The sequence below is a fragment of the Mya arenaria genome, chromosome 3 (genome assembly GCF_026914265.1).
Source record: "Mya arenaria isolate MELC-2E11 chromosome 3, ASM2691426v1".
Lineage (NCBI taxonomy): Eukaryota > Metazoa > Mollusca > Bivalvia > Myida > Myidae > Mya > Mya arenaria.
The window spans coordinates 82,440,958-82,456,858 of NC_069124.1; the positions used below are offsets into that span (position 1 = coordinate 82,440,958).

At 40.4% G+C, this 15,901-nt stretch overlaps 1 protein-coding gene across 1 annotated transcript; it reads left to right on the forward strand.

Moving 5' to 3' along the window:
* Positions 1-1,201: 1,201 nt before the first annotated feature.
* Positions 1,202-15,317, forward strand: LOC128228638 (cartilage oligomeric matrix protein-like). The gene is made up of 24 exons (XM_052940058.1): positions 1,202-1,438; positions 2,022-2,192; positions 4,632-4,843; positions 5,000-5,222; positions 6,520-6,602; positions 6,715-6,781; positions 7,058-7,225; positions 7,462-7,685; positions 8,352-8,492; positions 9,195-9,275; positions 9,625-9,777; positions 10,052-10,156; positions 10,959-11,066; positions 11,169-11,328; positions 11,523-11,641; positions 11,782-11,834; positions 12,043-12,224; positions 12,452-12,630; positions 12,773-12,821; positions 13,043-13,130; positions 13,322-13,505; positions 13,733-13,830; positions 14,132-14,271; positions 14,529-15,317. The coding sequence occupies exons 1-24, from the start codon at positions 1,279-1,281 to the stop codon at positions 14,705-14,707; spliced, it is 3,327 nt and encodes a 1,108-aa protein (XP_052796018.1). The 5' UTR covers positions 1,202-1,278; the 3' UTR covers positions 14,708-15,317.
* The last annotated feature ends 584 nt before the right edge of the window (positions 15,318-15,901 follow it).

Sequence of the window (15,901 nt, forward strand, 5' to 3'; positions counted from 1 at the left end):
TGCTTGGCGATGCTGAAAAATAACATAACATAATTATATAGCATATAATTAGTGATTCCAGTGAAAAGATAAAAAAAAACTCACGATATTTTGGCGTATTTTTTAACATGGGAATGTATTGCCACGTAGTTAATAATGAAAACCAATTATATTTAGGCTAAAAATGTTTACCGGTAAACATATCATAGCTTTTTTGTTTAGATCATTTCAGTCAAATGCGTTCAACATGATAAGGTTAAAAATTAAAAAAGAGAAATTCATCAACCTATAGTGTGCGCCTTTAATCAGTGTTTTGTTTAATTCATTTGACTTAAATGATCAAAACAAAAACAGGGGAAAAAGTGGCCACGTAGATATCAACTGGAATAAAAACATTCATAAAGGCTATCTTGTTTTAAGCATTAACCTATACTGTGCGCCTGTAACCTTAGTGACCAGAAGGAGTTTTATTAGACACTGTATTAAATGCATACTTATTTGATGCCCGTTGGATTGTTCATGTTATGAATTCGAACTCTAAACAGTTGAGTTTTTAAAAGTCTGTTATCTGAGTTTACACTTTGCCGGTTCAATAAGATACCCCAAAGAACATTGTGTTGCTCAAGGGGATTTGATTCGTCGGGTTTTCTGTTAGCTTCGTCAGTATTCACACAGCCTGAGGGCGTCGAACGTAAGGGCAGCAACCTGATACGGCTAGCCCGCGTCTGGCATATTCAACTGTCTATTACCTTAATTGAACCACATGTTGCTTATTGTGTAAAATACGTATAAAACTTGTTAGATCCTGCCGCTTCAGAAAGATTGGGAAGGCCCGGTCGGCAGCACCTAAATGATACTTTTTAGAATGCAACAAATTGGAAACATTCATGTTGTTAGCTATGCATTTATGACATGAATGTAGACAGCATACTTAGTTTACTATAAATGTATTAGTGAAATTCGTAGGAAATGACTGTTTTATGTATCCATTCAATAACTATCAGTTCAATAGCCTTAAAATGAAAATAAAAAGCAAAGGAACATGATATAGTATCTGGTTACAAACGAAACCCACTACATAACTTGAAATGTCTTATTTTATAAGCAAGTCGAACTAACAATGCACGAGCGCATTTTATTAACGCAAGTTTCACTGAAGTCGCCAGTACGTCCCGGTTGGGCCTCCTAACAAGTATATAAAAGTTTCTAATGTCAGTGAAGCATATGGACGTTTGCCAAGTGTGTTGATTTTTGCAAGTTTCGATTGATGTAAATATAAATAAAACATGATTTGGATATATGACACTTGCCAATGATTATATACAGTGTCATTCCATTTATATTGAGGCTGTGATTCTAATAAACAGAATGGTGGAGTGTTCTGGTTGGATCTCAGTACTTGTTGCGACTCTATGTGTGTGTACGAGGTCACGGTGTTCGGCTAAAGCTCCGGAGAAGGGTATGGATCTTTTAGAATAAACTATTCAGGAACTAACGATTATATCATGTATTCATTATATATAGTTCAATATGTTATAGTTACGGAATATACTATCTGAGTTATTGAGTGTATAGACGAGTTTTATTTTAATCACAAGTGTAGAGTGTGACCTTACTGTCATATACAACACTGTCACGTTCAATAAATAGGGTGCGGTATAAGTAAATAATGGTGTATAGTTTCTGTTTGAACATTATAGGAGTTCGGTCATTCCACTTTCCACTTGTTACCGTTCCGATATAGGAATTGTTGTGTAGACAAACCCAAAGAAAACAGTCTCAAATATTGAACAACTGTCCGAATAGGATCTAGACACAAATGTCTGATTTCCTGTCAATGTTAATCTTGGATTTCCCCAAGAAGTTTCAGTCTTATTATTCTGATGGTAAATGTACTCCGAATTTAACATCACTGGAGAGTCAAAGAATAAAATGAAACATATAGAAAAAGCGTATTATTGCTGTGTTGCCAAAATGCAAATTTATAAACACCTTATATACCCAACGTATAACAAAAATGCCCGCAATATTTCTTCACGCAGTGTCGGTCGATGGCTACACAGATGCGTTCATCCTGAACCCGGACCTGTTCCTGATGGGCCAGACTTCCGGTGGCCGCTCACAGAACCTGATGCTGGTGCGCAACTACTGGCACACGGACAGCACGCCGGCCACTTCCTTCCGCGTGCTCTGGGACGACAGCTCGAACTCTAGTGGGTAACACTCAACATCTTTATCGATCGGTGCAGTAAATCATTCTAATTGCACTTTTTTATTTTCAACCGAAAACTTAAGGATACACCGACACAGTATGGACATACCATGCATTAAGTAAATAACGCACGGTACACTTTGTTCATACAGCATATGCTTACAGCACAGGTGTGTTGTTATGTTACCTTGTTGCTGCTTAATTATGTGGCATTTTTGCTCCATATCAGAACACCATTGAAAGAGATTCATAAGCCTTTCGATGTCGTTAAAACGGGACTGTCGTTAATAAGGTACTGTTAAAATAAATACTAATATGCTAAATGAATAAACAATCCATATCATCACGAGCTTTCCCGGAGAGAGGCAGAGATGCCACGAGTACCATGTACGTAATGGTATCGGTCTAGTTGCATCATGGCAGCCTAGCAGCGTGGAGTAAGCGGCATAGCAACGTAAAGTTGGCGACCAAGAGACCTCAAATTGTTTTCTAATTGAAAGCATTTTTCATGCGTAAACAATGACAAATAAACCTTTCTTATGCACAAAGTTACATCCTGTAGCGAGTATCAACATGTTTCCAAAAAGTCGATCTAGCAGCCCAGCGACCTGGCGACCTGGCGGACTAGCGGTTTAGCGGTCAAAAATTGTTTTCTATTTTTAACATTTTTGATGCGTTTTCTTCGAAAAATAGTTGATTTATCAGTACAGCGGCCTGGTGGCCTAGTGGTGTGAAAAAAGCAGCATGGCGGTGATCAACTGTTTGTTTTCAGAACCGCTTAAATTAATATTATTGAATTGATATTAAATCGTTATTGTAAAATGGGTTTTCGTTTGGTTTAAACCCAAAATCATATTTTGCAACATGGATGATGCTCATGGAAAATGTTGATTCTCATGCATGAAAGAGTTAATTTGTTAGGGATGTTTTCGAAGAAAACGTTTCAAAAATGCTTTGAAATAGAAAGCCATTTAGGCCGCTTACTTCAAGCCGCTAGGCCGCTAAATTCACGCCGCTATGCCGCTAGAACCACGCCGCTATGCCGCTATGCCGCCAGGCCAAGTACACGCACATTGACAATAGTAAATCGTGTTATTCCATAAACCTACGTCCAAGACCATGCAGACAATACTTCATTCAGTAGGGCAATTGCGAAATACTGCATTTCATCGGATTGGTCAGATAATTAATACCATTGGGCTGAGTCGTATAACTGTCCGTCTTGAACCTTTGAGATGGAAACGTTTTAACGAATACGAAGAATTTAGACATTTTATATTATAGAACTAGATGTATAGTGCAGCAATGCAAACCTCATCGCCCCTGTTAAGGTCCAGGTTTAGATAATTTGATTGGTAAAACACAAACGATGCATTTCTAATATCTTTGTTTTATATTTGTACAATTCGTATCAAAGTCATACAGCTGTGGACGCTGGCAACCTGTCAATCATACTATGCTGTGGTATTTTCGTATCAGGACTGTGCCAGACGGTCACCTTGTTCGACATGTAATTCGACACCAAACCTTTCACCAATAGTTGCTTTGTCTGATTAAACCCGGCCGAATTGTTTTACCGTTGATTCTCATGCATGAAAGAGTTAATTTGTTAGGGATGTTTTCGAAGAAAACGTTTCAAAAATGCTTTGAAATAGAAAGCCATTTAGGCCGCTTACTTCAAGCCGCTAGGCCGCTAAATTCACGCCGCTATGCCGCTAGAACCACGCCGCTATGCCGCTATGCCGCCAGGCCAAGTACACGCACATTGACAATAGTAAATCGTGTTATTCCATAAACCTACGTCCAAGACCATGCAGACAATACTTCATTCAGTAGGGCAATTGCGAAATACTGCATTTCATCGGATTGGTCAGATAATTAATACCATTGGGCTGAGTCGTATAACTGTCCGTCTTGAACCTTTGAGATGGAAACGTTTTAACGAATACGAAGAATTTAGACATTTTATATTATAGAACTAGATGTATAGTGCAGCAATGCAAACCTCATCGCCCCTGTTAAGGTCCAGGTTTAGATAATTTGATTGGTAAAACACAAACGATGCATTTCTAATATCTTTGTTTTATATTTGTACAATTCGTATCAAAGTCATACAGCTGTGGACGCTGGCAACCTGTCAATCATACTATGCTGTGGTATTTTCGTATCAGGACTGTGCCAGACGGTCACCTTGTTCGACATGTAATTCGACACCAAACCTTTCACCAATAGTTGCTTTGTCTGATTAAACCCGGCCGAATTGTTTTACCGAAAATTTTAAGCTTGAGTATTATTCTCTTTAATATCTAGGGATGCGCAAGGCAAAAAAATAAATTAAATCGAATATAAACTATAACATACCAATCATTTTGCGTTAAAGGTTTTAAAACAACCAGAATGTCACCAGTTGCATTTTTGACACGCGTGCTTCAAATTCCAGTAATGATAGTTATTTGGACACGTGACAACCGAAATTACCAGACGTCATTTATGCTGGATCGGCTGGATCCCGGCCAGCACACAATCATGCTGCAAATGAGTGAACTAAACCGGAACACAAATCGGCTCCGGCTATTTATAGACTGCAAGCCTGTTGGGGAGGAGACCACGGAGGTGCCGATACGAGAGGCGCTCATAGGGAGGATTGTAGTGGTATGTAGTCTAACTGTGAAACGTTTAAGTATCAACGCTAATATTTGCAAATAAGCACTTATAACAAGACATTGGATTTCGAAGATGTCTATTAAAGAATACTAAGTAACAAACTGTTCGATGGAAATATGATGTTCCTATGTGTATTCATAACAGGATCAGCACGAAAGTTTCACGCTGTACTCGCGGGTGGACCTACAGACCATGCTGCAGTTTATGGATTGCGACCCCTTGTCTATTCCCGTAGCGACACTTCCGGTGCTACCAGACTGGGTCCGCGAGCGGAACCTCGACAACCTGCTGGTCGGTACGAACGTCCGCATCACGGCCCCGGGCGGAGGCGAGAAACGAGAGAGCGAAAACAGGATACCGGACACAGGTGAGCTAAGCATGTATTCTATTCCGGGGTGGCGTAGGACTTGAAATGTACTTTGTAGCGGAGGTGAAGCAGAACCAATAAATACTTTCCAGCTGAGATGACGTAGAAATGAGAATGTTTTTTTTTTCTAGCGGATGTGACGTAGACTTTGAAAGGTACGTTGCAGTTGAGGTGGCGTAGGTTTTGGGAGTTTATTTTGTGGCGAAGGGGAAGTAAAACTAAGAATAAGTTTTGCAGCTAAACTTAAGTAGAATTGCGATTGCATTTTTAAGCTACTGTAGCAAAACACTTAGAATGTATTTGTAGCTAAGGTGACATAGAACTGGGAATATATGTATAGCAGAAGTCGCGTAGAACTTTTGTGTTTGATTTTGTAGCTGATGAACGCACATATGATAATGAATGCTTTCTTTAACTGAAGTGAATGTATTACGTCACTTAAGTAGCGTATAATGTGTTGAATACAATTTGAAAAAGAAAAAAAGTAGCGTAAAACTGAAGTATGTAGCTGTGGTGACGTGGCACCGAGAACGTATCATATAGCTGAGGTAACGTAAAACTTTGAATGTTGTTGTTTTGCAGCTGAGTTGACGTAGAACAGCATTCTTTAGCTGAAGTGACGTAGCGTAGTAAATGTATTTTGTACCTAAAGTCACGTAGAACTGGGAATGCGCTGTACAGCGGAGGTGACGTGGCAAAGCGAAAGTATTATGTAGCTGTGGTGACCAAGTGCAGGGAATGTGTATTGTTGCCGAGGTGACGCAGAACTTGAAATGTATTTTATTTTGATATAACGCGGAGATTTAGTTGTGTAGCTGAGGTAGCGAAAAGAATATAATGTTTAACTTACATGCGAAGTAGAACTGAGAACGAAGTTTATAGCTGTGGTGAGGTAGCGAAAATAATTAAATGTTTAACTCAGGTGACGTAAAACTTGGAAATTATTCTGTAACGAAAGTGATGTAGAAGATACAATGTATTTCATCGCTGCGGTGAGGTAGATCTAAAAAACGAAATATGATGTTGTAGCTGAAGTGCCGAAGAACTGATAATTTGTTTCATTGTTGAGGTGCAGTAGGTTACGTAGAACAGAGAACGTATTCAATAAATAGATCACGTGGCACAGATTTATTGTTTTAAGAATAGAGCAGAACAAAACAAATCATTTATTAATTTAAGCTGAGGTGCAAAGGTACTTTAGCTAAGGCGACGTAGAACAATGATTGCAGTTTTCAACTGACATCACAACTGGATGTCACAAGCACAAGTCACGTGAGCTTACCGTTCTGTATTTCAGACCCCTTGTATCACACGATGAGCCAGTCTATACGGGAACTGACCCGGGTCATGCAGACGCTTAATAGAGACATGCAGATGCAGGTGGGTTTCACATTTCCCTTTCTGTTAAACAGAATTTACAATGAAATGGGTTAATTCTTCTATAATGTAAAATCAAGTCTGAAGTCTATGTACACGCGTATATGTCTTTCAGACCCGAGAGACGCGTCACCTTTATGAGGTCATGCGGCAGTGTGAAATGTGCCGCCGACCAGAGAGGCGTAAGTAATCAACTTTTTGGCGGGTGTTGAGCTTATGTAGCGCACCTTCGGGAGACCATCATCCAGAGGTTCCTTTTTCCCTTTTTTAATATGTCTATCAAATAGTATTTATATCTACTAAATTACGTTTAAGATGCGTATGTATAAAGTTTAAGTAAATTTTTAAAACATATATCATGTTTGGCATGACGGCACCCAGGTGACAAACAAATTGAGTACCCGTGCCTGATGGCATATAGATTTGCAGGAACTTTATAACACATATTATCTATCTAGAGGTGCAGCAGACGGTACCGATGTGTCGGGAGAACCCCTGTTTTCAAGGTGTGGTTTGCACGGATACGGACCGGGGATACAGGTGTGGTGACTGTCCCCGCGGTTACTATGGAGACGGCATCAGATGCGCGCGCATACCGAACTGCGCTGACAACCCCTGCTTCACGGGTAAATTTCAATTGTAATGCTTCAAAGTTTATGTAACATAAGTTGCGAGTCGGTTGAAAAAAAATAACGCCAGAATAGAATCATTTACTATAATGTCTTAAATTCATAAAAATCGTGTTATTAAAATACCTACATAAATTGTAAAACATTGATTATGTTGCTGTCTTCTTTATGGATGAACGTAACTACGTATAATTATTCAATGTAAAATTAAAACCCGATATTTTTACTTTAAGGGGTACAGTGTTACGACGTGTCTAACGGCTACCGGTGCGGCCCCTGTCCACCAGGACTGAGCGGGGACGGACGGAGAGGCAACTGTCGAGTCCCGAGGGTTACTTGCGAGTCCCAGCCCTGCTATCCCGGGACCAGCTGCGTGGACACAGCCGAAGGTTTCCGATGTGGGAGGTGCCCCAGGGGGTATGAGGGCAACGGAACACACTGTAAAGATATCAACGAGGTAAGAAACCAAATCATAACCATAGGTGTGTTATTGTTTTTATTAGTATGCCTTTTATGAAAATTTTAATATAAAGTAATATTTGATATTGTAATAATTAATAGTGTCTAAAATGTAGCTTTAACTAAGGGACCAGTTCATAAATTGCAGAAGAATGCTTTTGATATTCTCCACGTTAAACGATAAAATGTGCAGTACAGTGTGTTTTAAATTACAATGGACCTGAATATTGTTTTAGGAAAATATTTATTTTAAAAACCAAATTTCCCCCCGAATAGATGGATGTTGGTTTCAGGGTACTATAACAATTTCAAATTTGTTTCTCAATCTCCTACGCAGTAATCTCCCGTGGTGATCAGCGACAAGGGAGGGGGTTGAAAACTAACATAATGAAAAGCTTAATTGTTTATTTTGCAAGTGCCATTCCAAAGAGAAGAATCCAGATTATTCCGTCATAATGTATATACTTTTTTATCCCCGTTCTATTTACTCATGACAGTAAAGTGTTTTCGCAATAACAAATACATTTGTAACAGTATTATCAATAGTTATAATGTATTTCGAACATATGCATACTTTTTCTCGCGCCGACTTGATGCTATACGTCAACTCTTTTTCATGTTCGTATCACGTGACACATTTTTTTCATTACATACTTGTGTATAGTGCGTAGTGCACACTCCGTGTTACGAGTCTCGCGCATGTGTGAACGCGGAGGGCAGTTTCCGGTGTGAGGAGTGTCCAACGGGCTTCTACGGTGAGCCGGTAGGTGGTGCGGGGCTGGAAGAGGCGGCCGCCAGGAAACAGGTACGTAACTGCCTGCGGAGTTCTCTTACAAATACTGGTATGTTGCTGTATACACAAACATGTACACGTCCTTGTGAAGAATAAATGGAACATAAACCACCCATGAAATCGGAACGTTTTTCACCAAATAATTATGACGGCCGTCTGTCTAGAATATTTTCCTTAAGCAAACAATAAATGTAAATTTTTGTTTCGTTTATGCAAACTGGAATCTTAATGCGTCTAAGATGTCTGGCGACTTGTAGATGCTTTATTAACGTCTTGCAAAGCGTCGGAGGATTTTAATAAGTGTTTGCTTTATGACCTTGCCAAATGATTCATTCGGTATCAGGAAGCATGGAGCCTGTTGGATGGCCTCAATTACTCAAATTTGGCATGCATATGCAGAGTTCCCGGAGTAATCTGATTGAAATGCATGATTCTTTGTATATTATATAGTTGTTCCAATCTTGCATTCGGAGGGATATGTCGATGAACTTCAGAAAGTGCATAATATATTCGAATACGTTTTATTTTCAAACGGTGCATATTCACTGATTCTTGCCTTTTAAAGTAATGCTGTAATTGTATGACGTACCATTTGGGTAAAAAATGGAAGTGCACCTCTATATTTGACTTTTAGTGTAGTTGGAATTTGTTGCATCATATATTTAGTTTAATGATTTAATTAAAGCATATTTTTATTGTACACGGACTGTGTAGGTATGCCGGGATGTGGACGAGTGCCAATTGGAGGGATCTCTCTCTCCCTGTGTGGAGTTCTCGCAATGCTACAACACTATCGTAAGTCTCACCACACGAACTATTCGGGACAATATATAAGGATAGGGAACTTTTGTATTACAAGTGTAACGATATGCGTGCAGTTACGGTTAATAGCGTTGTTAATGTCGTACGTTACTGTATAACAGGTCACTAGCACTAGCTCGAAAATACCCACACCATTTTGTACCTAATTTATACACGAAACCAAGCTGATTTTTATCAGATTAAATTTGTTTTGTATCTATATAAGTTTTCCGAGTTTTTACCCTTCCTTATAAAACAACATTATCTTATTTTTGAATTGGCATGTTTTCCAATGAATGAATACAAGTAAGACAGTGACAGTCGTGTTTCCATGATTACACAGGGTTCCTACAAATGTGGTGATTGTGTGGATGGATACACGGGGAACCAGACGGTCGGCTGCTTCCGGCGCGTAACGGTGTGTCCAGATTTGACTGAGTGTAACGAATACGCCCGATGTGTCTCCCGGCCTGGCATCACCGGCTTCCTCTGTCAGGTGACACGTTGCCATCATTGAAGCTGTATACCATATATGTACACTTTTCATATTTTTAGTATGTTTTGACACCCTAGGGGTGTTTGTAGTTAGTTTTTCGATATAGGCTATAATTATTACTGACCGAAGAAACAGAGTCAGGCATCAATCGCCTGGGCTGTTTTTACTCAGCATTGGCATCTACATTTTAAAATATTGTTCTAGTAATGTCCAGTCGGTTGTATATGTAACAAGTACAACATTGTCATATTGACAACAATGTTTGTGTATGCAGTGCACGGTTGGGTACGCGGGCGACGGACAGGAGTGCGGGAGGGACACAGACATTGACGGCACCCCGGATCAGCGCCTTATCTGCACGGACCGCAGGTGTAGAGAGGTACGGCATGACACAGGGAGGGTGTGAATCATTGTTTGGACGGTAGTGGGGCGGCCAGAAATGTAAGAGAAGACGGATGGTGTGTACACATATCAATGTGAGCGGAAGGGCACGTGTAAACATGTTGGATACTGTCAGGACGGGCAAGAGTTAACGCGTGTGATGGGCTAAAGCGCGGACTGTGTGATTGTTTCCACTTTGTAATGTAAAGAGTTGTATGGCCTATTTCAGTGTAAGATCGCAATAATGATTCGCCACTCGTGAAAAAGGCTTTTGGTGCTCACTCGGTTAAAGTTCAGCTCAGTTTTTCAGAGAACACACCAAATGCGAACGTAACGCCATTTCGAAAATTACGTTTTAAAAATTGGTTTTCGGCCATGTGCGCTTAAGTTTGATTTAGAAGTGAGAGCGGCCTAAAATTTCAAAACAGTGAACAATACCAAATTGTTACTTCACTGATTAAGCAATGCTTGAAACCAAATGATCAAGCGTACGAGTTCTGGTTAATGTGAGATGGTTGTGGTGTTACTGCTCTTGCTTTCCATTGCAGACAGGCGTGCCCTGATTTATATTATAATAGTATTTTAGGGATTGGCAGTACGCGTGTGCAGTTGTATATTCCGCAAATGAATATAGCACAGTAACGTACATTAAATGGGGTATATATTATTTGGTGTGTGCATTTTTTACCCTTTACTTTAAAACAACACACACATAAATGTAAGTTGGTTCGTATTCGTTTAAATTTCGTTAACGTAATGGTAAAACTTTCCAAGTTCACTAAGACCTGTAATACTTGTAGGACAACTGCCGGCTGGTTCCCAACAGCGGCCAGGAAGACGCAGACGCCGACGGTCTCGGTGACGCCTGTGATGAAGATATGGACAACGACGGCATTCCAAACTCACCGGTAGCAATATTATTTTTCTAATGTGAGCTTCAGATTCAAAATGTACTTTTGTTATTGTTTCATTCTATACCATTCAATATGTACCTGGCAACTGGTTTCCAGGACAACTGTCCGTTGACGGCGAATCCGGACCAGACGGACACAGACCCGGACGAGTCGGGTGACGCGTGCGACAACTGTCCGTCCGTCCCTAACCCTGGGCAATATGATACGGATAGGGACGGCCTCGGGGACGCCTGCGACCCGGATATGGATAACGACGGTATATATTTATTGATAGTGGTTTATTTTTCAAGGCTTAAAATTATGTTAAAATAATAATGTGTATTGCTACCTGTTTGCTATTGTTTAATGGAATACTAGACAGAATATGGAAGAAGTCTAAATGGTGATAGGAAACGCAACTTCATCTTCACGCTGTTATAAATCCAACTTGAGTTGTGTCCCTTGTTTAAGGCGTACTAAATGAGGAGGACAACTGCCCCCGGGTTGTGAACCCCGACCAGGCGGACAGCGACAACGACACCGTCGGGGACGCCTGTGATAACTGTCTCAGCGACCCTAACCCGGACCAGGTACGTTAAAGCAGAAGGATGTGATGCTATAATATTAAAAGTAGTTGAAAATGTTGATTCTTAACAATGGATAATCTTCATGAATAAATAGCATTGAAAGAAATCGTTTGCCTGTTTTGAAACTGCTCAGTTTGTTTTAGATTGATAGCGACAAGGATTTGTTAGGTGATGTCTGCGACACCAACGACGACAGGTACAGTTAACTGTTATCCTCAGTATTCATAGTTACATACGTTATACACAAGAATAAGTCAACAAGTATGTGTTTGGTAATTTTCATACTTCGGTTTATGTTTTACCAACCTGTAATCATTAACATACAGTTTAGAGTGCAACTATTCTTTTTCTGCTTCACATATTTGCCATATGAATCATCCACTATTCTTCTCCGTATGCTTTAGTGATCTTGACGGTGTACAAGACACGAGGGACAACTGTCCGTCCGACGTTAATGCGGACCAACGGGATACCGATACAGACGGAGAGGGCGACATCTGCGACGTCGATGATGACGGTGATGACGTCATCGATGACGATGACAACTGTCAGTACGTCTACAACCCGGACCAGAGGGACGACAACGGTAGGGGCTGTTTTGAGGGTTGTTTGCGCAACATTTCTATCGGTACATGATAACTGATATGATGGTTATTAAAGCCTCTGTTCAACTTTTGTCAAAGCTAGTTTTAAATTAAACTCAACGGAATTGAACACGCTTAGTCAAGAGTAAACGTTGATTTACGTGATGTAACGTAATTAATACTAATTGCATGTACATAGACTGCCGATTGTAGTTTCTTGTTTTCTCAGATGACAGTGTTGGTGACGCGTGTGAGGGCGACAGTGACGGTGACGGAGCGCCGGATAGTTATGACGTATGTCCAGAGAACGGCGATCTGTTTGCCACTGACTTCCGAGCGTTCCAAACCGTTATCCTCGACCCCGTTGGAGACTCACAGATAGATCCTAACTGGATCATCCTTAACGAGGTGAGCGCACGGAATCCCACCGGCACAGTTTTACATTATACTGCTTTTAGTAGGTAAAATTTCGTTGAACCTCTTTTTTACTTCAAGTAGAGTATACACTAACTGTAAACGAGTCTGATGACTTAAAATCTCTGCATTATAGGGTGCCGAAATTGTGCAGACTTTAAATAGCGATCCTGGTATTGCCGTCAGTAAGTATTGTGCAAGGTTTGTTTGTATCGAACTCAAAACTAAACGACACATTTTATTCGTATTCAACACATTGAACGTAAAATAAATTGAAATAAAATACATTTCACTCGAAGAATAAAGTGTATAAAGCATAATTATCTGAAGACAGACATATAACAAATACAAGAAGCGTTGAGTTGCAATGAACGTGATATTAAAAAGTTCACATTTTGTATTTTAGGCTATAGCGGTTTTAGCGGTGTTGACTTCAGCGGCACGTTCTTCGTGAACACCGACACCGACGACGACTATGCCGGCTTTGTGTTCAGGTCAGATAGTTATTAAACAGGTGCAATTTCTAAATTAGGCTGAAAAGTAAAATAGAAATATCCTTATTTTAAATATTAGAATATCAAGAGATAAACCACCAACTATCAGATGTTACTTTAGTACATGTAGGGGTGATATTCCTGTATTCAAACCATGATAATGGTGAAACCCTTTCGTATATCGTGTTCAGTTACCAGGACAGCGCGAGTTTCTATGCCGTGATGTGGAAGAAGGAGCGACAGACATACTGGCACTCCACGCCGTTCCGCGCGGTTGCGGAGCCGGGCATCCAGCTGAAGCGCATCCGATCCTCCACAGGCCCTGGGGAAATAATGAGGAATGCCCTCTGGCACACCGGCGACACGCCAGACCAGGTAACCACAATTTATACCGATCTCGACCAAGTGCAACGTCATTTGTACAAATTCACTGTCGCGTAAGCAAAATCTTATTTGGAAACTAAATAGTATGATAGTCATGTATAAAACTACAGTTTTATCCTTGTTCTATGCAAAAAGAATCTTAAGATGTTAGGTAGATGTATGAAACCGAGAACTGTAGATAACATCACAACTATCAGACATCGCGGTATCATCTGTAGGTGAAGCTGTTATGGACGGACCCGCGGAACGTGGGTTGGAAGGAGAGGACGGCCTACCGTTGGGAGCTGATACACCGGCCAGCCATGGGGCTTATGAGGTACACCTTTAAACACATTATTGGCATTGCGTTACTTTAAAAAAACGCTTTGATTTTGTAGTATTTGACTCCATAAGAACCTTTTTTGTTAGTAGACCTGGTCTTTGATAAGCAACTTAAAATTGAGACTAATTTCAGCAACAAAAATGTTTGTGCTAGGACAGTTACGTATATTTGATGGGGCCAACTATTTAATCATACAGTTTCATAATGTTCCAACATGCTGCAAATCCCCGCGGATATCTTTATGTTTACACCCCAAAAGTTATATTCTTTACCCGAACCCCCTCTTCCCGCCCAGGGTGTTCCTGTTTGAAGAGACGCGGCTGGTGGCGGACTCAGGAAACGTTTACGACCACGAGCTGAAGGGTGGCCGCCTGGGCGTGTTCTGCTTCTCACAGGAGATGATAATCTGGTCAGACCTCGTCTACAGATGCAATGGTATGTAAACTCCATGCATTGATGGTATGGCAAGCTGACGGAAACACTATCACGCGTCTTAAGTTGTAGGTTATGCTGGTAGTGCAATGAAATCATAGAAAAAGTTGTTTTACACTAACACTTTGATGTCATTGAAGTCACTTAACGCAGTAAATGTGTAATGTCCTTTTACAATAATGTTAGAAAGAGCATACAAAAAAACGGCATTGTTGTTTTACCAATTATTATCCTAATAGACATTCATTATTAACGTGCAGAATACGTGCCGCCTGGCATGTTGGGAGCGGGAGCCGCGCCTCTGGAGATCACGCCCGTGGACGACGGAAGTGAAGCTACAGATGAGGAAGAGAGGCGGAAACAGCGGCGGAAAGACAGGAAGAAGAAAAAGAAGCCTGGTCCCGACGGTGAGCCGGGGGAGGAGGAAATCGATTTGTAAGGTGGAGAACGCAACCTTCGTGCACATACAAGTACTGTTATGAGGGTAATAAAAGTGATGCAAACGAGTCCACATTGGTGAAGATGTCATCTATCGATATCCTACCAACTGTGTGTTTTGTTTCACAAGAACATGCAGACTCATGTGGATGACATAAAATACTGTTAGTCGATTTAAATACTATGTGTCCCTAAATGTGATTTACATGTGCGTTGATGTACGTGGTCTATATATGAACGAGTGATCCTTACAGAAGAGATGATGTACAGTCCATGAACATTTCACCAAACTGTCGCTATATATATGTTATTATAGGCACAGTATCACTAGTTGTCTTGTTTGTTTTTGGAATATACATGAATGTACTCGTACCACAATCTTCTCCATAAATTGAACATTTTTGAGAAATTGTATATATTTGTGTCTGTCGTTTTCGATTTTATACTGCAATGGAACAGAGAATTCATTGACCAGTTGCGATCATGAGACCCTACACTGTTCGTACTTGAGCAACAACGTATCCCAATGTCGTCTGCAGTCCGCGGTTTCCGACTGCAAATAGTTCTCTATTGATGTCATACGGCGACGCGACCTGTTTGATTAAATTATCTCAAATTATCTTTTTATAACCATCTTTTTATCAGTCATTGCTTGCACTTCATTCTCGGCGACATCACATCATAATTACGAACACTGCTTCAAAAAAGTAAGTGTCAACCAGTTTGGATAATTTGGGCGTTTTGAAGTGCTCGCTCATATTGTGAGCTATTGTGTTTCACTTTACAGAGCAAGCGAATGAATATCAATTTGTCTATTTGGGCGCCTTTAGGTCTGTTATTTCAAACTGTGTTGAACGGTCGGCCCTCCCACTTCAAATCGATTTAATAAAGACTTTTCCAAACACTCCAGGTAAGGTATCTTTTGGGTGCCAATTTATTTGAGCTGGTACTAGACACACTAAGAGGGAACAGAGCGGGCTTGTGTCAAGGAGACAGGATCGATGGAGTGGGGACACAGTCGGCTTTGAAGCGGGCTTCGATGTAACGTCAGATATTCTCGATCACAGCCATAATTCTGACGGTTGCTTTGTGTTGTTTTGCGGTATCTTAAATAAATGTCTCAAGTAACATGCCTATACGTAATACCCTAAGAAAGACGATAAAATATGCTTGAAGGTTGTTTAAAATTAATCTC